This window comes from Electrophorus electricus, chromosome 15 (genome assembly GCF_013358815.1).
Source record: "Electrophorus electricus isolate fEleEle1 chromosome 15, fEleEle1.pri, whole genome shotgun sequence".
In the NCBI taxonomy this organism is placed as follows: Eukaryota; Metazoa; Chordata; class Actinopteri; order Gymnotiformes; family Gymnotidae; genus Electrophorus; species Electrophorus electricus.
This window is the reverse complement of record NC_049549.1, coordinates 4,954,000-4,976,835: the sequence shown is the minus strand read 5'-3', so window position 1 is coordinate 4,976,835 and position 22,836 is coordinate 4,954,000. Positions and strand designations below refer to the sequence as shown.

The 22,836-nt window shown below is 45.0% G+C and overlaps 1 protein-coding gene across 2 annotated transcripts in view; it reads right to left on the bottom strand.

Moving 5' to 3' along the window:
- Positions 1 to 253: 253 nt before the first annotated feature.
- Positions 254 to 22,836, bottom strand: part of aplp1 (amyloid beta (A4) precursor-like protein 1) — a 37,585-nt gene continuing 15,002 nt past the window's right edge. The window contains exons 2-17 of one of the 2 annotated variants that reach the window (XM_027027678.2): positions 14,814 to 15,002; positions 12,158 to 12,287; positions 11,065 to 11,177; positions 10,200 to 10,396; positions 8,892 to 9,241; positions 7,803 to 7,930; positions 7,597 to 7,671; positions 6,977 to 7,135; positions 6,659 to 6,787; positions 5,856 to 5,955; positions 5,443 to 5,610; positions 5,228 to 5,251; positions 5,069 to 5,136; positions 4,654 to 4,719; positions 4,185 to 4,328; positions 254 to 3,631 (exon numbers count right to left, since the gene is read on the bottom strand). In XM_027027678.2, coding sequence (XP_026883479.2) covers positions 3,533 to 3,631; positions 4,185 to 4,328; positions 4,654 to 4,719; positions 5,069 to 5,136; positions 5,228 to 5,251; positions 5,443 to 5,610; positions 5,856 to 5,955; positions 6,659 to 6,787; positions 6,977 to 7,135; positions 7,597 to 7,671; positions 7,803 to 7,930; positions 8,892 to 9,241; positions 10,200 to 10,396; positions 11,065 to 11,177; positions 12,158 to 12,287; positions 14,814 to 15,002 — 2,139 coding nt within the window. In that variant the 3' untranslated portion in view covers positions 254 to 3,532. The remainder of the gene's footprint in view (positions 3,632 to 4,184; positions 4,329 to 4,653; positions 4,720 to 5,068; positions 5,137 to 5,227; positions 5,252 to 5,442; positions 5,611 to 5,855; positions 5,956 to 6,658; positions 6,788 to 6,976; positions 7,136 to 7,596; positions 7,672 to 7,802; positions 7,931 to 8,891; positions 9,242 to 10,199; positions 10,397 to 11,064; positions 11,178 to 12,157; positions 12,288 to 14,813; positions 15,003 to 22,836) is intronic. The other variant, XM_035534236.1, reaches the window with a different exon arrangement.

The following is a 22,836-nucleotide window of genomic DNA, read 5'->3' as shown; positions in this document are numbered from 1 at the left end:
TTAATTAATAACTGTATGCAAAATTGTTCATTAAATAAATTCATAAGTTCATGAAATGAATAACTTCTGATCCTGCCTGTATTTCCAGGACACATGAAAGTGGTTTTAAAAAATTATTTTGAGGTGAGTGCTAGGTTGTGTCCAATTTTAGGAGTCAATACCCTGCTAGGTTTTGAGAGTTTTAGACTTGGGACGAGTTTCAACACCTCATGTAATCATAATTTGAGGTTGACAAGATGACAGACTCATCAGCTTTTGTGGGTCATTTGTAATTTTATTAACATTTTAATGTAAGTACAATCAGCCAAACCACTTCTTAGATTGCTTGCTCTTACAATGCATCCCAATTAGTTCCATTAGAAATACAGCAAATGAGAGACCTTCTGATTACAGCTACAATGAATCTTTGACCACATTGCCAAGGACTGGAAAACTTTCGGCATCGATTTAATCTTGTTAATCACAAATGAAGCATTGGGGAAGTCTTTGAAAATACCATTTAAAACACTGGTCCACCAACATTTTAAAGTAAAATTCCATATTCTTTAGGATTATCGGATTGTTATTTTGTAACGTGGCCTACAAGACATTCGGTATATTTTATCTTGCCTCAGTCTTGTTCCTTTCTATTAGCGTTCTGAAAATCAGGAAACTGATGCTCCTAAGGAAATGGCTGAGAAAGATCTTGAGAAATCGGTGAACCATTACCATGAGCCCATGAGAATGAAACAATTTAGATGCAATTGTGCTTAGTTTCATAGCCTAGTTAACTAGTGACTTAATTTTGCAGCAAGATTTCAATCAAATCCTTCTGATATGTATAGAGCCCAATGCAAACAGCACCAAATTTTTAACGAGCAAAGAAGCATGACCCAATCTCCAATTGAGAATGACTTGTAAATAAAAAATACATATAATTACATCCAAAACACAGCATTGAAAAAGGCAATAATGCAGCGATTAAATCTCCGTTACACTGTTTACATTTTCATTTGGGTTAGGAGAAGGGGGAAGTGTTTTTGTCATGAGAGGAAGAATACAAATTGAAATTCAATCACTATAGAATACGTTGTTCTAACTCTGCTAAATGCTGGTTTAAAAATTGGGGCGACACTTTAGGTAAAGGATCCTAGATCAGGCCATCAAAACACATTCATAAGACAATTCTACCAAGGTGATGCATGAACATTCATAAATCTTTTTGCAGACAATTATGATGACAGAATATACCATAGTCCACTATAAATATTACATAACACAGATGTATGCCATGTGGTGACACAGAACAAGCTAACCCTGTGAATGTCTTATTAAGGATTTATGAAGAGATCGTTTTAGCTTACAAAAATGTTATGCGTGCCTTATAAATGTGCATTATGACTTGAGTAGCATCCTTCAGGTGAAGTGTTACTGACAGTTGACCAGGAGTATTCTCATTATGGTCTTACTCCTTGGAATACGCATGAAACTGTTGTACTATCAAGAACGTCTGGCATCCCCACATCCTAACAGGACTGTACGGTCTACACACAGGCTCGAGCTACTTTCTAACTATCATAACGCAGCCAAGACTTGGGAATGTTCTCTATGTAAAGCCAATGAAGAAAGGTATGATTTTCGAATACAAATCAGCCTGTTGACAGCGATGCAGAGAAAATCACTAACTCTTTCTACTGCTGACATCTGCCCAAGGTATTGTTGGTTCCAGGACAGAGGGGAGACAGGACACTATCCTGAATTCATGTACGATTCCCTATGACGTAGCTATTACAAGATGGTTTAGCTGATGAAAAAGTGCTTGTTGAGTAAAGTGTTGATAGTAAAAATGATTTTGGCTCCAGTTTTTCAGCTCCGTCACTGTTTTTGGTGGAAAGACCACAGAAGGTCAGTTAGGTTTGGTGACTGAACAACTGCTATTTGTGAGAAACGTCATTTTCTGAGAGGAAATCCTAATCTTGCTCCTTTCTAAAAATGATTTCTGAGCAAAGATGTTCCTTACGCTGCAGGATAACATTCAGTGATGTGTTTGTTTTTAAATGCAGTGTCATCACAGCAAAGATACCAAAATATCTCGCCATTGTGCTAGAACTGAAACGTGACTAACAACGAACAGAAAACTAGGAGACAAATTTGAACGCCACACCTCAAAAGACCAGGGCTACACTATCATGGGTCCTTCAGTGGCAACTCTTCAAACCGGAACTTAAACTGCTCCACCTTTACAACGCCATTTAATTAAAGACTATCAGTTAACGATGGCATTCAACTACTGTATGAGAAGAGAGCCTAACCGGTCCAGCTAAACTACAGACTACTGAGCGGACCGCGTAGTACGTGTCAAAAAAATAAAAATCTTAGAGTCGGTGTCTACCTAAAGATACATTCAGTCAAGTTACTGTGTTGTCGTCTTGTGCTGGTTTATAAAACAGTCCGTTTTCTTTCAGCCATGTTAAGAAATTGTTTTTCTCTCTCTGTGTGAGCAGCACAAAGTCATCTTTAAAGTTCAATATTCCACACGTCGCATTGAAATGAACGATAAAAACGTCTATTGTAGTTATTTTTCAGTTATATATACATATTTGTCTGTGACATTTTAGTTTCATTCAAAAGCAAAAAAAAAAAAAAGAAAAACAAAGAAACCCAGACAAAGAATGAAAAAAAAACAAAACAAGAACAACACAAGTACATTTACAGTATCATACACCAAATTCAGCATGCTCTTCTCTAAGTTAATGGACTGAACATTACTCTAATCTTTCTTCTTTTAATAATTAAAAAGAACTTTAGCACTAATCGGTTAGGTTTGTGGTATATTTGCAACAATCGTTCGATTCCGTGATTCTTTTCACATGAGTGTTGTTGATGTAGTGGTGTGAGAGATGGCCAAGGGAGGTGTTCCCCAACAACTGACCACTAATCTCCTTCCTCCCATATGAATTAACAAAGAGATCTTAAGAACGCAATCACCCGACCAACATTTACATTTTCGTGAATGGGCTTCTTAGTTTCGGGGCTACATTTATTTTCCCTCACAGATACACACACCGAGAAATAAAAAATATACTATTTCATCCATTTCACAGTTCCGCACAAAATAAACCTTTTGGAAACGGAAAAGAGAAAATAAAAGTGCTTTCCAACATGTTTTTAAACACATATTTAAAGCCAAAGAGGGACGCTGAACCTACCAGTCTTGCTCTGCTTTCTGTGTGATTGCATGAGTTTGAACAGGCCTGTGGAGCCTTTTAAACACACCTTCCACTTTTCCTTATCCCCCAAAACAAAAGTCAATCATTTCTGGGGAAACCAAACTTATATATATACTCCCCGTTTTTCTTATTCAATTTCTCTCTGTGTTTTCGAGAGTGTTTGGGTAACGTTTTAGTGCAAACTCCCTATAGGCGTGCCATGTTGGATTTTCAATTTGAACATTGGTCATGGAAATGTACATACAGTATCAGGGAGGGGAAGGTTGCTATGGAAACCCCCGCTAGTAAACAGGACGTGAGTGGTAGGGGTGTGGTCATTCGCCTTAGTTCATTTGCTCAAAGAATTTGTAGGTGGGGTTTTCGTAGCCGTGGTTCTGCATCTTGTTGAGCTGTCTCTCCTCTGGGGTGAGCATTGGATCAACCTGCAATAAGAGAGAGAGAGAGAGAGAGAGAGAGAGAGAGAGAGAGAGAGAGAAAATACATTAGAATTTTATTTTACATATTTGTCATTAGTAACTTCACTCTCTTTTTATGAATTAATCTTCTTTGCCTGTGTAGAGTTTTATGCTATGTGAAATATGCTCCAGAATGAATCCTTGTTAAGACTAATGAGACATGATTTTCTGGTATTTTCTTCTCAGATGTCAAACTGAAAATATGTTTTTAGGCTACATTTAAAAAAATAAATAACTTGAAACTGTTCCTGTATTGTATCAGTTCAGAACGATCCACTCATGGGCTTTAGATATATAAAAAACCCATCGAATAAATGTTAGGATTTAAGCATCTGCTTTTTCCAGTATAAACTGGTTACTCATCCTAGAGGTTCAGAAGCACTTTGCTAGCACAGCTGATGAAGAACCTCTGTCTTAAACATCCTGTTTCTCTAGAATCCTTCTGTACTACACTACCATTTTGACTATGGCTCTCTCTCCCTCTCCATTGATTGATTGATTGGGAGGGGGTGTTCCTCACCTCAACGATGCCATGGCTTATGGTGCCATATGGCTTGCGGCGCACCAGCAACAAACTGATGACCATCACCATGGCGATAGCCACGGCGACTACCAGGAGGCCCACCATCGCGCCGCGGTTGAACGTCTCCAGGACATCTGGCTGCTGAGAAAGGAGAAGGGGAAGAGACAAGGAGAGAGAGAGAGATAGACAGAGAGAGAGAGAGAGAGAGAGAGAGAGAGAGAGAGAGAGAGAGAGAGAGAGAGAGAGAGAGAGAGAGAGAGGGAAGCGCAGATAAATGGATGGATGCTGATTCGATTTTTGATACTCTGGCATCTTACACTTCCCCGCTCAACATATCTGTACATATCTCTTTTATCTCATTAGCTATTTATGTGATCCACTTGCTCTCAGTAGGCCAGCAGGAGAGAACCTCTGTCAAAGTAATAGTTCTATCATATTTCATAGATTATACTTTTAATAAACTTACTAGCTCATCTCTCTGGATTCCCGGAGACTTGTAGACCACCTGTTTCAGCTCCACTGAGGTGTTTATCTGAAGATCACAGAAAACAAATTGCTAGCTAAAAAGCCTCAATATTTGTAGCTATATCCAATTTCATTCTTCTTATTTTAGACTCAATTCAACAATCTCATTTTGCACATACAAGGATCATTTTCCAACGAAGAAAGAGATGAAAAACAAAGCATATCTGCGTTTTCCTCTGACAGACATATTTTCAATGGATTTTTAACCTGCTACTGACCTCTAGTGGTCAAATACTGGTGCTGCATTGTCATGAACAGACAATTGATTGAACTGACCAATAAGGTCCAGCATTTATTAATTTAATAAGGCTTATTGAGTGGGGTTATGTAGCTGTTACCAAACGGCGTGTTCTTACCTTCTCCTCGTATTCGTAGGTTGGACCTCTCTCAGACGTGGTGTAATCATACTCGTCTACAGCAGACACTGCGGGCAGGGAATAAAATTAGCTGTAAAAAACAACACTCCGAAAAAGGCAGCTCAGTATGGAGGTGTGGTATAGGGTGAGGAGTCTTACTTTTCTTATTGCTCGGCTGCGGGTCTTGATTGCATTGCGGAAGAGAGACAGCGCATAAACACAAACACATATTAGCATGGGGACGCTACTGAGTGAGCCTTTGGCCCAGCCAATCAGGTAACCACAACGGCAAGGTGAGCCATTTCCTGTTATCTACAGGTCGCTGCTTTGCTTTAGTGCGAAACCAGCACCTATCAGCGGGTGCGACGGGATACCTATGCGGGGTGGGTATGGGCGGCTCTGGAAGGCCCTCTCCTCCTCCTCTTCATCATCCTTCTCCTCCTCACTCTCCGCAGGCATAAGCTCCTCTGTGGTGCGCGTCTCCGAGAAGGAGGTGGTCATGAGCTCACTGATGTCTCCTCGCTCTGTCCTTAGCAACTCCTCTGTGCACAGAAAGGGGAGAAAGGAGTGATACGAGAGAAGAGGCGTTTCACAAAAACACAACATTTCAATAAATGTTTAGGTAAACTTAAGAAACCTTCTAATATTCCAACAAATATATGTTTAGTACATCTGTTGGATGTTATTAGGTTAGATCTTTTATCTTCTTGCAGCAATTTAGCCTACTAGCCTAAAAAGACACTCGTAAAAGACGAGGTCCAGAAGGACCGGGTGAAGGGGGTCGTACGGATCTCATCGTGGAGCTCCTCAGCCAGGGTGGGGACCTTGTAGAGCAGGGCCAGACTCTGGTTCATCCTCTCCTCGATCACATGGAGGTGAGTATACACCTGCGTGCATGAAGAGATGCTCCAATTACGTTACAAACAACATGGCATTAAAAGATCTAGAATTTCCAGCAGGAACTTCTGTAATAAAGCCAGGGAAAATGCCTTGTTTCTGTGAGAGAAATGCCTGGATATGCTTCTTTTTTTTTTTTTGCCAAGTGCGTTTGGAAAAGGGACAGTGTGTGTTTCAGACAATATTGGGGATTTTCTGGAAGTGAAGCCCACATTGTCGCTACCGGAACACGATGGGTCAGAGGAAACGGCTATCGGTAGGCTTTGCCTGACTCACCGCACTTCCTGTCACGTTTTAATCTATGTTCAATTCGGCAGGAAAGACACAAGAAATGAGAGGGATCACCACCCTCATTAGTAAGACTACAAGGTCCTGGGAAAGTGTCATCGGTCAAAAGGAACTAATTGAACATACGGCACACCGCGTCATCATACATTAAGTTAGAAGGGAACTTCAGCGACTTGCTTGACATGCCAGATTAACAAGAATTCCACAGAAGGAACCGGTGCGATTGTGCTGATGTAGCCAGAGCATGACCCTTGATCTTAACGCCCAAACACGTACTGTACGTTTCAGTGCGCAAAGTTAAAACTCTTGCAAACTGCATTTTAATTCGAAAGGCCGACGGGCGGGCCCATGATGGGGATGAGGATGCAGGGGCGTGAAGATAGAGGCTGGTCAAGGACAGGGCACCTGGAACTTCATCTGCTCGGCCTTCTGGGGGTCCACGGACTCGATGTGCAGGTAATGATGCAGCGTGTGCCTCCGGTCCTTCTGCTCTGCAGCCATGTACCGCTTCAGAGCCTGCAACACGTGCTCCGGCTGTGTGTGTGTGTGTGTGTGTGTGTGTGAGAAAGGGAGAGAGGGAGAGAGTGCGAGTGTGGAGAAGAGAGAATGAAAGAGTTAGCGAGCTTAAGTCTGATATTATGCTAGACATCAAAACTCTGCTGAGAACACTTCTATGCATGCGCGGTGACAGAAGGCGGAGTCCCGGCTGTTGCCGCGACGCACCTGTGGGGGGTCGCTCTGCACGGCAGTCAGGTAGCTCTCGAGCGCCAGTCGGCGGTTGTTGTTGAGGGTGGCCACCACGCGGGCCAGGTGTGTCTCCACCAACCGCTGCCTCTCCCCTGCCACCTGTTCCTCCAGAGTCTGCAGCACAGCCTGGAAATGCTGAGAGGAGGAGAGAGAGGGAGAGAGAGAGAGAGAGAGAGAGAGAGAGAGAGTGAGAGAGGGAGAGAGAGGGGGGGAGAGGGAGAGAGAGGGGGGGAGAGGGAGAGGGAGAGAATGAGAGGGAGAGAGAGAGAGAGAGAGGGGGAGAGGGAGAGAGAGAGAGAGAGAGGGGAGGAGAGAGGGAGAGAGAGAGAGAGGGAGAGAATGAGAGAGAGAGAGAGAGAGAGAGAGAGAGAGAGAGAGTGAGAGGAGAGAGAGAGAGAGGGAACGAGAGAGAGAGAGAGAGAGAGAGAGAGAGAGAGAGAGAGAGAGAGAGAGAGAGAAAGTGCATGATAAGAAGGTCAAACCCAAAGGTTGATTCCCTGCTGCTCCTGGCACATCCACAGCTTCATGCATCTTGACTTTGCATGCGTCTGTGGAAGTGGTACGTGTTGCCACAGCAACCTTGATAGTTGATTTACCTCATTTAGTGCCTGACGGTCTGATTTGGGCAGGTTCTTGGACTGGTTATCGGCCTCTGCCCACTCTTTCATGATCTGGCACGCATACACATATTGGCATACCATGAGTTACGTGAGCTCATTCAAGTTCAGATATTGGATATGTTGTAAAATAAGCCATAAGCGTGGTATCGGCTCCAGGTAAAACGCAGCTTCTCCTCCCTCACCTCATTGATGCGTTTCACCCGCCGCTCCTCTAAATCCATCTTGGCCCGGAGGAAGTTGGCGTGCTCGCTGTCGTCACTGGGCATCTCGAAATAAACATCCACTCCATCTGTGGGGCGGAGAGTTGGCACTGCCATCAGGGAAGAGAGACAGACGAGCAATCAACCGATTGGCCAATCAGTTCACGGGTCAAAAGATGAGGTGGGAGAAGGAATAGAATACCAAGGCACTGAGCGAGGAAGTGAGAGAGAAATAGAGAAAGAGAGGAAGAGAGAGAGAAAGGGGGGGGGGGGGTGAATGATCAGAGGGGATCAATGCAGATGCAGTCTGTGAGTACTCAGGGTTATTGAGCCTGAAATGAAGCTGAGAAAGAGGCGCAACAAATGCACTATCCAATCTATACTCTGTGTGTGTGTGTGTGTGTGTGTGTGTGTGTGTGTGTGTGTGTGTGCGCGCGCGCGCGCGCGTGTGTGTGTGTGTGTGTGTGTGTGTGTGCGTGTTTGGGTGGGTTGTGGCTATCTGCATAATTACGCATGTGTGCGCTTTGCCCTGACCTTTGAATATCTGAAGCTCTTTAACAGATATTTATTTATACTGTATCTATCATAGTCAAACTATATGTGTTTTTTTTTTGTGCATGTGTGTTTGTCTGGCAGCACAAGATGCCATGACAGTGGAAGGACCCGTGTGAAGGTCCGAGTGTAAACTGAGAGTGCTGTAAAGTTAGGAGAGCCGGGTCAGCTGAGTCAGAGTAATGGCTTCAGGCTGCATCCTGACCTGCTCAGCTCAACTACAAAGATACCCCTGCCACAGACACACACACACACACACACACACACACGTACGCACACATGCACGCACACACATTTTTTGCTTCATCAGCAATCTCTAACACTAGGACACGGTAATGATATGAGAGCTATGCAGTGCGAATGCATTTCCAGCATATTATCTTCCTTAAGGAGTCTTGGATGCACGGGGATCAGGCCAGCCATCAGACCTTTTCGCCACCCTGCAATTTAGTGGTGCTACACGCGTTCCGCACTGCACGCTTCAGTGTGGTGCTGTGCGTGCGGGTGGGCGGCACTCACAGCTGTCTCCCCGACTCTGGGGCTGCTGCGTTGGGCCCTTGTCGGCCTGCGAGCCCTTCTCGTAGTAGAAGTTTTCAGCGTAGTCCGAGGCCTGGTAGGGACCAGAGTCGATGGAATACTCGTACTCTTCGGGGTCTTTCACCGCTGCCTTCTCCTCTTCTTCGTCATCTTCCTCCTCCTCCTCCTCCTCCTCCTCCGCCGCCGCCTCGGCCTGCTCCGGCTCGTTCGTCTCCTCCTCCTCCTCCTCCTCCTCCTCTTCCTCCTCTATGGCCTCCTCTTCTTCCTCCATGTCGTCCTCCTCTACGTCAGCTTCGGGGGAGGGGCTGGGAGTGGGCGGAGCCACCTTGACACTGAGGGAAAGAACAACAGAGATGCTGCTGGGATGCGCGGCATGGCTACTGCTCTAACTGTGCGTCGTCCCAGGGAGCTATTCTCTGTGCCTCTCACTCAAATTGCTCTTCACTGCAGAAATGTGTATGTTTGTCTAAAAAACTTTATCAACGGAAGTTATAAGGCCATAAAAGCTACTCTGAATCCCCGCTGTACTGTCTGTCTCCATCAGTTAGTGGGAACCTTCTGACACATGATGTGCGAATGTGGTTATATCCATGACCTCTGGAAAAAGATTTCATCTGTACTACTTGGTTGGTGGGAAGAGAAATTCTCATGGATCCAGTTGCACTACTGCCTAATGATAATTATCTTAACAAAGACGGGGGGGGTACAGCTTGCTGGCTTAACATCCGCAAAAAAGCAAAAACAAAAACCAAAACAAAAACAAAAACACAACTCCCCTGAGATCCCCCCGCCAAACATAATCTTAATGTTTAATCTTAATGTTTAATGGTTATGGCAGTGTAATGCTGTTATTGGCCACAGCTAGAATCAGCAAAAACAGAGCATCTGTTCTGGAGAAATGTTGGCTGCGAACTGGTTGAAAGATCGCAACAATTTACATGAAGTGTCTTTTTATGGGGTGTTTGAAGTACCGACAATGGGTGGGAGAACTACAGGGACTTGGGGCGGGGGGGAGATAGTCTGCAAAATTACAATCAAGACCAAATAAAATATTCCCAATCTTGGTACTGTTTCCAAAAGATAAAGTTGGTATCTAATTTACACAAATTGTAAAAATCTAATCATTTAACTATGTAAAACAAGGATATATTTTCACCAGTTTGATATTATGGATGCATATATTAGAGATTATGGATGCATATATTATAACTGCATATATTACAGATTGTAGAATCATAGAGAGTACATGTGTAATCCCAGCGAGTAAGCAAGGAACAGGGGTTGTTTTACCTTGTGGTCTCTTTCTCCCCAGCCATGGACACTAGGGGTGGAGTCGCTCCCTGGGCAGGGTCCCCACCCTCTGTTTCTCCACGCCCACTCGCCCCACCTCTTCCTGGACAACAGACATACTCCACTCCCCGGAAACGGTCGCCACACGGCAGCAGCATTCCATAACTGTGCAGCTCCAAACTGTCTGCCGTGCATGCCTACAGACAGATGGCCCCAGCAGGAGGGAAGGGCAGAGAGAAATCGGGAGAGACAGACAGACAGACAGACAGGGAGAACAAAGAGCATTCGTGAAGGTCGGAGTTTAAGCCGAGGTCCTCGGAGGGAGAGGGCCGAGAATGCGGTGGCAAAGCTAGAGGTCTGTTTAATCTGTTCTGGGCACTGGACACTCTATAGCCCAAAGCAGGAACAAAGGGGGAAATGACCTAGAAATGCTAGAAATGTGGCATGTGAAAAAAAATTAGAGGAGAAAGAGAGAGGGAGAGAGAGAGAGAGAGAGAGAGAAAGAGAGAGAGAGCGAGAGAGAGAGAGAGAGAGAGAGAGAGAGAGAGAGAAAGAGAGAGAGAGCAGGTGGTAGTCCAGGGGAGAAATGGGAGAGAAATGACAGAAGTAGGATAACAGAAGTTTCTGCTCTTAAAGAACATCTTAAAGAATGCTCCAGAAAACTCGAACTGTCTTTCCACATAAACATGTCAGCGGACAAAAACTCGTACTTAGCCACCGTCACACGGTATTTACGGCTGGTGATATTTTATTCGGTCTCTTTACTGAATAGCAGAAGCCTGCAGTGTTCTGAGCGATTATTTCGATTATTTCCAGCGTGCTGGCTATAAGTGGTACCGCCAACGTCACTTGGAGGTGACCTCACCTCTTTGGCGATGTTGTGCCAGTACACGTAGCTCTCACAGGAGTCCATGCGCTCTTGGTGAAGAAAGCGACAGCGGTCTGGAACCAGAAGGGCCTCACTCACATACTCTCCAACTGCAGAGCGAGAAAGAGAGAGGGAGCGTTAATAGTTATTATTGTTGTTGTTGTTGTTGATGATGATGATCGTCATCTTGTTATTGTTACCATCAATATTACAATATTTCACAGCATATAGCCAATGTCAATGTCTACTGAACTGAAATGAACTGCTTGATAGAAAAATAGACACAGAGAGAGACAGAGAGAGGCAGGTTAGAATAAGACCAATGACAGAGGCATGGCGTAAAGAAGAGCTTCAGAGGGCAGGCAGAGCCAGAATGACAGTGAAGAAGAAAATTGTGCTTTCAAATTTCAAATCAAGGCACAAAATGGTAGAGTAAAAGTGGGAGAGAGGTAGCAGCAAATGCTCGGAGACCGCAAATGGCCCCTTGAGCTGATGCGGCACATTCCCTGGCGAAACTGTGATGTACACCGTGCAAGCAGAAATGAAGGACAAAGGCCAGTTGGAGGGAAACAGCTGTGGATGCAAATTCTCCTCTTTCATCATCATTAACAGCGAGCCATCAGACGCACTCAGTTTCAGACTATAGTCTGCAGTCCCCTCGCTAGATCTTCAGGCCCGAATTTGACATTTTACATCAAAAGGGCGCATAAGGGGTTGAGATGCAGTCTGTACCGGCCTTGAACGGCATATGACTGTACTGCAAATCAAGGCCGTCATGTCGCATAGTTCCACCGGTCTGAAATCTGTGCAGATTTGACATTAATAGAGTTTATGCTTCCCTTCTGTTATTGAAGTGTTTTAATACATATTCCTGAAATTATGATTTATGATGTCTAGGGGTGTAATATTTGGTTTGGGGCCATGCTAACTAGACCTGCAATATGGTATTGTCCCAAATGCTATGAATTGTGGTCTCCTACACTGAGAACACTTGTTCGGGATTAAAGCCTACATCTAGGGTTGGGGAGGGGTCAGGGTGGTGTGCTGGGGTAGGGTGCGGTACGGGCGGAGCGCCTGGTTCGGGCCTTACCCAGACAGCGGTAAGGGATGACGATGAAGGGGCGGGTGTGGCAGTGACCCCACCCCTTTTTGCACCATGCGGGGATGGTCACGGGGGCGGAGGCCTCCTCTACGTGGGAGATCTGCAGACCCGGGTACATCTGGAAGAACACACGCGCGCGCGTGCACGCACACACACGTGGAGACGCGCGTGCACACGCGCGCGGGAGGACAGGAGTCAGGGAGAGTGGTAAGGGATGGAGGGATAAAAAGAATGGGGGGGGGCAGAGAGAAAAAAGTTGTGTAAAACACACAGAGAGCAGTGCAAGGCCACGCTCACGCTCACGAATTCTGTCCTTGAACGTGCACTTCAGCTCACGCACAGTGCAACATCTCCTCCCTGCTAATTACCGAGCACAGCTACAAATCCATTTACGCTGCGACGTCTAGCCATGAATGCAAATTCGGACCCAAGCAACTTGCATGAAAATCTGCGAACCCAAAGGAAATCTCGCCTGAAGGTCTACTCGAGGTATATTCTCTTAAGGCGTGCCTACTCGACGCGTGTATGAAAGCAAACTCCTTCCATGTTAAGGCTGTTGCGATTGTAGAGTGGCTATTTTTAGAGTTTACTGGGGTGGAGTACTAGAGTTAGTCATCGGAGCTAAGACTGCAGTATCCACATATTGTGCATTCCTATGCCCATAGGAGCAGGCCTAGACATTGTGACAGCCACTGGGAACTGATCGCGGATCAGCAGTTGTGTTTTCTGATTTATACTAAATACTGACCCAGGGTTTGTTATTCAATGTGCTCACTTCTTGCATTTCTAGACGTTTGACCAGCAGGTTATGCTAAAATTTCTTAACAGGTAACGACCTTCTGTATCTCCCAGCTATAAGAAATATTACAAGCCAGGATTATATCCATAATGCATCTTTTTTAATTAGAGCCCCTATACTACCACATTGCAATGTGCTTGACTGTATCTTTAAAACTTAACAATTTATTATTATTGTTGTTTAATTAGAATGGCATTTACTGTTTGAGATTAAGAAGGTGGAAGATGGGGCACAATGGTTCCATTTTCACAAAAAAAGTTTTTAGCACAGAGGAAAGCGCTGATGGAGAAATTCACGTTTCCTCAGGAAAAACATCCCAATATTTCCTCATGAAGTTTACCGATTCTGCTATATAGGTTTCCACGTATATAGATAGGTCAGTGAGCACAGGACAAGTTCAGTCAGAGAGAGCACACACACAGTTAACGTAATCTATCAGCGCAGAACAAACACAGCCACAGTAAAACTCCGCGTATTCAAGCATTCCAGGTGACCTTCTGCGATATGGTGAGAGTGAGTCATTAAAGTCATTAATGCTAGTCGCTCAAACGCAAGCCCGTTCATATGAAGAAACCGAGCTATCAGATTCCGTCACTTCAGAGGCATATGGCGAGGGATTATTCTTCTCCGCTCGCACTCTGGCAGCCCGAGAGCTCTCCGTAGGCCGACAGCCTGCTAATCTGAACCGCATCCAGCGAGGAAATGACATATTCTTTGGCTACTTCACTCCATTAAGTCTACCATGCGATAGCTCTCCACGGGACTGGCGCTGACGCCTAGCCGCATATGTACAGCATGGCGGCGCAAGCCGGCAGACGGCCTTGCCCGGCAAGAGCTCCTCGGCCGAGCTCACACGTTTTGGGCTTCGGCTAGTCGGAGTGACTCGGGATGCTTTGTTGCGAAAGAGTTGTTGTTGTTTTTTTTGCTCCTAGTGTGTGTGCTAGACGGATAGTGCAGGTCTTACACACACAAAAAAGCAGTATGTTAGGAATTCACAATACTGTTGTGATGACGTGAAAATCTTGAAAATGTACTGCCAGGCAAAAACAGGCTGATTACTATGTATATGTCTTTGTGTATGTATACACACACACACACACACACACACACACACAATAAAAAATTATATATATATATATATATATATATATATATATATATATATATATATATACACACGCATACATACACACACACACACACACACATATATATATATAATATATATTATATATGTATATTACACACACACACACATATATATATATATAATATATATTATATATGTATATTACACACACACACACACACACACATATATATATATATATATAAAATATATATATATATATATATATATATATATATATATATATATATATATATATATATATATATATATATATATATATACATACACACACACACACACACACACACACACACACACACACAAGTATCATCACTCATCCCTAATTCCACTAGATGAGATCAGGAGGGAGCAGAAATCCTCGTCAGAAGGCGTAAACGCTGTGGCTTGTTAGCTGAGCAGTGTGCTGTTGCCCGAGGGGCGCTGTGAAAATAACTCTCCCTTGTTGACTGATGGTGCAAATCATCACTATTTTATTGCCTGCCTAATTCCACAAAGGTTATTTGCTCCCAACTGGAAGCTGAACTAACACCGCGCTGCATGTAGATGATATTCCGGTTTGTCCATTGTCCAGGTTCTCATAGCTATGTTAGGCATAAGGCCTCAGTGCTGATGTATGTGTGAACGGGACATGAGGGATTGGGTACAGAGCTAGGAGGGGAAGGATTGGGTAGAGGCAGGCGGGGTGGAGGTACCTCTTGGCAGTAGGAGAGGATCTTGTTGGGCTGCGTGAAACATCCCTGGCGGCCCTGTGGATCCGGTTCCCACTGGCCCGTCTCGGTGTTCATGTGTAGGAGCTGACGCCCGCAGAACACTGCAATCTGAGGCTCCAACACCAGGGGGCCCCCACCCACAGGTCCATTCACCTCGGTCATGGCCAGACCCTGGCAGAGCGAGCAAAAGAGAGACGATCAGTGTTGCTGGACATCAGCATGTTTCTTTTTAAGAAAAGAAAAATAAAGAAAATATTGCCATCCCAGACAACTGGACTCCATAAATCATGGCTCAGAGAGGCAGGATATTCAAAACAAACAAAAAAAAAAAGACAGGACAGATTGAACGTGTTGTAGGATGAGAGACAGGAAGAAGCAGGCAGAGAGATATACAGAAGAAGACAGGAAGGAAGTGAGTGCAGTCCTTATCTGTTGCTGCACAGGGAAAAAGATAGAGATATAACATGCTGAGCCATTATTGACTCTGACAACAAGCCAGAGAGGCAGTCTCACTGATTACTCTAAATGCTGCTTATCCATCTCTAATCAAACCACTGTGAGTGAGCCAGGGCGTGTGTGTGTGTGTGTGTGTGTGTGTGTGTGTGTGTGTGTGTGTGTGTGTGTGTGTGTGTTTGGGTGGGTGTATACACATGCCTCTGGCAGAAAAGATATACTGTGAACTTGTAGACCTCTGGATGGAAGCGACTATGGCCTGATCAGTTTGGCACAGCTGCACAGACCTCACCTTACATATTGCAAGATAAGCTTTCTGTGTGTGTGTGTGTGTGTGTGTGTGTATTTATGAGTGTGTGAGTGTGTGTGTGTGTGTGTGAGCAATAGATTCTTTATATGTTGGAAATAACGGGATTCCTTAAGTCTTGGATTCTTCACTAAACCCAGCAGAGAAGAAAGCCACTCTGTCCAAGCAAACACGGGCAATCCCTAAAGCCTTCCATTGGACTGTGTCATCTATCAATCACTGACTATTACCTCTCGCTACCTTCCCTCTCATCTGCTTAAGGGACCGTTTGGATAGTAACGGATTATTATGCTGCAATTATTTACTGTGTAATTTCTCAGTCAAATCTCTTTTCATTTGGGGCAAAATGAATAAGCTGTTCCCTGACTCGCTGAGCCTTTTATCATCCTCAAATCGCTGTCTACAATATTGGAATTGCGGCGTCATCATATAAATCAGGCTCTTTTCCTGTCTTCTTCTTTACTATTTACCCCAAATCCTCGCCTGTACCGCAAGCCCTTATAAGCCCTTTTCATTGTGCCTGCTTTATTTCTTCCCTTCCCAATGTTCCACTTCTAGTTCATTCCACTCCTCCCCTTTCCCCCTCCCCGAACCCTCTCTCGGATGTTGCTATTGATCCGGAATGTACTTGTCGATCCTGGACGGGGGCCCGCGGGACGCCCGTGCAGTCAGGGCGAATGGCAAGCCTGATCTGCAGTCAGGTGCTAATACATGCTCATTGACTGCTAGGCCACTTTTGTGCATCGACCCAGCCCATGGAGAAAAGGGGAGGGACAGAAGCCACTGGGCTGCTCCTGATTGGTCAGCGCTCGACTTCCCACCCTCCCCCTTCGCCCGCCTACTCACCGCTTTTCCTTCTGGGATTTTGTACAACAGTGCTATAAACAGAGGCATCTTAACATTTGGCTACAGGGAGCACATTTTAAGACACTAATTTTAGGCTGGTCCACGTGGGTGGGACTGTGAGAATTACAATATTTCTACACTCTAACAGGAGAAAAATAGGCACCATTATTGGAGGACCTAAAACAATTGTATTTCTTATGGAAAATGCTATTATCTGAATTGATAACTAAAAAGGTACATGTTGTAATAATCACTAGCCTTGCTATTGTCACTCTGGTCAAGATCACCTTTGGTGGCGTCAAATAATGTAATAGTGTTTAATACTGTTTAGCTAGTACAAGAAGTCAAAGTTGCCTTTAAATTCTACGTTTCAAGTGTAAGTGCATTCATTGTTACCGTGACATGACACAGGGTTAGAATCACGTGAGGAAATTACTGTGGGTTACTGAAAACTGGCTCTAAGCTAGTGTTGTCAGCATTATTAATAAACACACTCTGGAAAATGTGAGCAGGGCTAGTGTCAAAACTGAATGCAATTCTGCAAGCTGAGAATGGCCGCCATTAGAAAACCTGCCATTTAATTGTAGCTCCCTGGTAATAGCACTTTGAGGTTGGAAGCCCCACTTAAGATGAAAGTCTAAATAACTACACAGAATATTTTCCGTATTTCAAATGATTAATCAAATCTCCATGGACATTTTTAATTAGCCTCAACAGAAGAAACATCTTTAATTATGGAACAGATCATTCTGAGAATAAAATGTTTTATTGGATGTCTGAACAATAGCTGCCTTATCACAGAAAACTATCCAGGAACATATCCGAAAACACAATTAGGATTGTGCCTTCTAAATGGGTTTGGTCATTTTGGTGTAAGAACCCCAAAAGGGAGAGAACGCTACAAAGATGCAGGCCGCCAATATTCAGGGAGGCAAAGTTTGTGTAAATGCTCAAACTCGTGAGCATGCTATTAGCTGGTTATCCTAGAGGCATACTACCCAAACACAGCACCCAATTACAGCCTACACAAGGCTGCCCAGCTTCAATCTGGCAACACACTTCGAACTCTCAACCCGCCACATTTTTAATCTCCAGCGACAGACAGGGGCTGACAGAGAGGGAGATGTGCCTGATGTGTGCGCAACCAATCAGAGAGGATTTGCCTACAGGGGGGAAATGGGGATATGGAGTGGGGGGGGGGGGTGTTAGGGATGAAGGGTTGAATGAGAAAGTGATCAAAGGGAAAAACCCTGCCTCTGCTCGCCCAGGCTGCAGCGTTTGAAGTTCTAATTAAAATTTATGAGAGAAATAAATATATAAAGCTGAGGCTGTAACTATACAATCAGCAGAAGGGCCTCACAGGAGAAAATACATTAGCAGGGAGATGAGAATAAAGGAGGAGAAACACCATTAGGACTACTAGGAAAATTGTCTCCTGTGTGTGTGTGGGGGGGGGGCTTGTGCACAGGTGTACGTGTGGGTGTGTTTGAGTTTGACTGACAGACCAGCGTATGTGTGACGTATGTACGCCTTTACCAACGCTACACAGACTGCGCGCTCGAGTGTGTACGCGCTCGTACCAGTAAGCGGCTCATTAAAGGTGAGGAGTGCGCTCTAGTTCAGAATGTAAACCCACTTACTAAAAGGTTCCAAAAGGGCCCGAAGCCTTTACTGCATTCCTGTGCCAACGGTGAGCTTGCATGCGCGAGGCGAGGGTTGGTTTGCCTTGGTCGGAGTACGCCGCTAATCTCTGAAGAGGTCATCTAACGGCCCGCTGCTCGTGCTAATCGGGGGGATCTGGTTGCTGGGCTAATGGCTAAATGGATGTTTCCCTTTTTTATGTGCAGGAGAGAAGTCAGTGCCACATAGCTGACTTCCGGATATTTGAGAAGATAACTTGCCTCTCTGCGCAACGCCCCCTCCTCCCGCGATCCAGAATTCCTTTCCTCACACCAACGCACGCATACACACACACACAGAGGTCGGATCAATACTCAGGCCTGCAGCTCTACGACAGCGTTTCTGCTATTGATTGCAGTACACCAGGAGCCTTGGGGTCTGATTTAATGATCACATGCACACACACGCAGCAATACACACATACAAACACTTACACAGACACGCACGCACATTCACTTATATACACATGCGGATGCATGTGCGCATGCACACGTGCACACACACACACAAACACACGCGCGCGCACACACACACACACACAGACATTACGCCTGTCTCAGATCAAGGCTTAGATTACATCAGGTGAAGGGCAAATACATGGCTCTGTGATACAGAGCCCCATGTATTAACCCCATTCTCAATCTCGTCCAGAGCGACGCTGCTATTCTGATCCAAAATCCCTTTGATTTTCGCCACACTGAGGTTGTTATATTACTGAAAAGGAAGAGTCATATTTTCAATGCTGTCTGTCATGTAATAAATATTTTCTGGGTTTGATTCAACTTTATAAGGCATTGTCTCATCGCTGAAATCAAAATGATTCCTGAATATGTTTAGACTATTCACATTTAAACTAGACAAACCATTAGCAATCACAACCAATGCGACTGAACTCTTTAACTTTTAATGACCACTTCTATCTTCAGCATGGTTTTCCACAAAGAAGTGCAAATTCTGTTTAGAAAAGATTCTAACCTGTTAGTTAATTTCACTTAGTTACATCTAATTCAGGTGAAAAAATGTTAAGGAATACAAATGTACCTTTGACAAAATCTGGTACACATGGCACTTTGCTATTAATAAATAGGAGAATAAGGATTTTGAGAATAAACAGTGACCCAATAAGAATCTGTGAAAACAAGAGTCTCACTTAATACATTTATGAGTTTGTGACCCTGCTACCTAGCTATATGACACCAATATATAGTCTCATGTTTTACCAGCTACAGTGGCAACCATTTTCATTTTATTATCCTGAGTCTTCATTCTTTATAGGTTAAAAAACACAAACAAAACTTTACTTATATATTTGTCCATGTGGTATTTTCTATGTGAATGATTCTGGCATGAGTTGTAGCCCTGTGCTCTTCCCTCAAAATGACAGCAACTGTACATCATTGGTTTTACCACTTTTCTAAGCACCAATTGGCCTTCAAAAGCCCACCTAATTTGAACATATCACATACATCAATCTTGCCCAAAGTCCAAAACGCACAATTCTCAATCCTGTGTCCATTATCTTCAATCCTGACCCAATGAAACACACACACACACACACACACACACACACACACACACAAAAGGATAAAAGGAGAGTTACAAGCCTGAAAAGCAGTAGTTCAGCTTGATCATTAATAATGCCATGTGAACATCATACTCGCCTTTTTCCTACTTTTAACCGCTCACTCTCTTTGTTGCAGGATGACCTCATGCTTAGCGATGATGTAATCAAGAAACCCTGCCAGAGAAATGCTTGGGGGGGGGGGGGGGGGGGGTATTCTGTCATGTGTCACAAATCTTTTAACTAATCAACCCCGTTTTAATCAATCAGGATGCCCCGTGATAAATTCAGTGTGTGAGTGAGAGAGAGAGAGAGAGAGAGAGAGAGAGAGAGAGAGAGAGAGAGAGAGAGAGTATTTGTGTGTCCATGGCCTCTGCTCATGATACACGTACTCTGCTCCATCTGCATCGCTTGTTCAGGGAATGATCTCATAGCCTATGTGTCATGCTGGACAGGACGCTGTTAGTCTTTTATGCAGCAAACAGCATCACATCACTGCCCGCCTCTTCCCTGTGAAGACATCCAGCACAAGCCCCTCGGCTTACTCTCGGAGTAAAACCCCCTCAAGATAAACCCCAGACATCATACGGACCAGTGTTGGCACGTGAAGCATTTTCTTGCCGTTTTTCTGTAACCAGTCCCATTCTGCTCCGCTTGGTTCTAAATAACCTTGCCTTTCCGTGTTCCTCGGAAAACTCCTCACGACTGAACGAACGAAGAATTTCTGTGCGCACACTTGGTTTCACTGCTGAGATATGGGCATGGCAGAAGATTTGGGTAAAGGTTTCACCGTTGAGGGTTTAAACCCCGCCTGACTGTCCAAATCTTGGTAAGTTCGTGTATTTATAACACTTGATGCTGGCTTCTTGCCGCTAGTTTCAGGTGCACTCTAATGTAGATCGCCATTAACTGAACATTGATTACAGTTCCACAGTTACAGCGTCATACACCCACACCGGCACACAAAGCACAGAACTCATTTTATATTCCTATGAGAAAAACCCCCCAAAAAAACTAGTATATGGACCACTGTGGATAAACAAGAACACATGCGGCCTTTCTCTCGCGCACACAGACACGCACTGTGCTTGTGTTGCTGTAAGACAGATGGCCTGATGGTGGGTGGCGGTCCTGCTCCCCTAACGCCTACCCTCCTGCCTCCCTGATCCTCCTTCTCTTTTGTTTCTGCTGATCTCCACCTTCCACCGTCTGTCCTCCACCCATCCCTCGCTGCCCCCCCCACCCCATGTCCCCACCCTTCCCACCCCACTGCGACTGCTACGGGCCCTGCAAGATCGCTGTGCATTCGTCATCGTAATCACGTCAATTAATTATTCAGCGCTCGGCTCGGTTTGCCCGCCAGGCCTTGATTAGGAGTGCGGCGTGTGCAGGGTGAGCGGCGTGGCGCTCGTCCGAGTCGTGCCAGGCCTGACGAAAGACCCCGGGGCTCCGTATTGGTCAGAGAGCGTCAGCGTCGCGGCTGCCGCTAATTATGCGCCACCTGCTGTTTGCTCGTGTTGATTTGCGCCAAAGGCAAGCCCATCGTTAGACTCCATGCCTGCCCTGCTGCTGATGCTGGGTCCCAGCACCAGACACGACAGAACAAAAGGACAGCCGCATCTCACCGGCCCCCGCCCCGCATTTCTGATCACCTGTTCGCACTGATACGCGGTACTGACCCGGGGATCTAAGCCTCGGGTCACATCGGACCATATTAGCCGAGCCGGAGCGTCAGCTGTGTAAATGAGGAAGCAGATGGCGGATGATCTGTGACCCCCCCCCCCCGCCTCCCGCACACCACCCCTTCTCCCCCCGCAGGTCAACCTGGGACAGCATCTCAGAGGCACATGCAACTGCGCCCATTATAGGCTGAGAACCAATGACATCCAGACTTGCCATCATCAGACAACTGCAAGGTCAACATGACCGAACTGGCTTTACACCCAAACAGTTACAATCATTTATGTCTCTTACCCTAACTATGCAAGGTAGCTAACAGGGGTTCCACATTTTTAGGCCATAAATCAGTTGGTGTATTTGCTGCTACCAGCAGGTTTTCACTGGGAAAAGTAGTTATGGCTAGGAATAAGGCACATGGAGCGGGGTTAGGGGTGCATTACACTGTCAGCAGCACACACACTAACCAGCTTCCTTGATCTGGCTTGAGCGGTTACACTTCCTCTGCTGTGCTTTGGTATTTGTGAGGAGGGCTCAGAGATAAAGAACTGATCTACACTCTTGGAACTTTAGAACCCCATGAAATGAATATTACATCTTTTTTTTTTTTTACTTTTTCTAATATAAACCAATTCCTTCTACAAATTCAGAAGCACTTTGCTTGCGCAGATGATGAAGGACCTCTGTCCCAAACGTCCCATGTTTCTGGAAACTTTGTACTTCACTACAGTTTTGACTACCTCATATCTCTTACTACAGTACACTACAGTTACTCACCTGGAATCATCCTGTATATGTATAATAAGTGTATTATATATATATATATGTTTTTTTTATGCTAGATGAGGTGTTTTGATTCATGAGATGAGCTTTGTGTTTGTGTGTGGGAGGAGACGTTATGGGCTGAGTCACGCACAGCCCAAAGGTTCCCCCCAGCGTACGTCATGACGAGGCCGTAACGCGAGGCCAGGATGCTCCCACGTAACGTCCCCTTCCAGCACCGCCATGCCTCCCGCCCACCCCTGCACTGGGATTTCTCTCCAACACGCCTCCACCTCTCACAGCTACAGACGGGTGGAAGGCGTGGAGCCTGACTCACTGTCAGGCCCACTTCCTTTGTGGCAGCGTGCCGAGGCATGCCCACGAACCCGCGCTCGTCCTCGCTGACATCAAAACAACGCCGCCGTGTTCTACCCGGGGTCCTAACTTTATCTGTTGTGACAAATTCAGCACACAACGCACAAAGACATGTCTTAACAGATGAAGATAACAATAGCTCTGAAAATAAAGCTTTATTATTTTAGTCCTTCTTCTAAAATATGCAGATGCATGACTAAGCATTCTATTTGTAACACCCCACAATTCCCCATCTTGTCTTTAACATTGTCGTCCATCGTTCAAACCGAGACACTTATTACGGAGCCTGTCGTTCATGTCACATAAATGAAAATTACTTCCTTTTTATAGAATAATTGCGACAT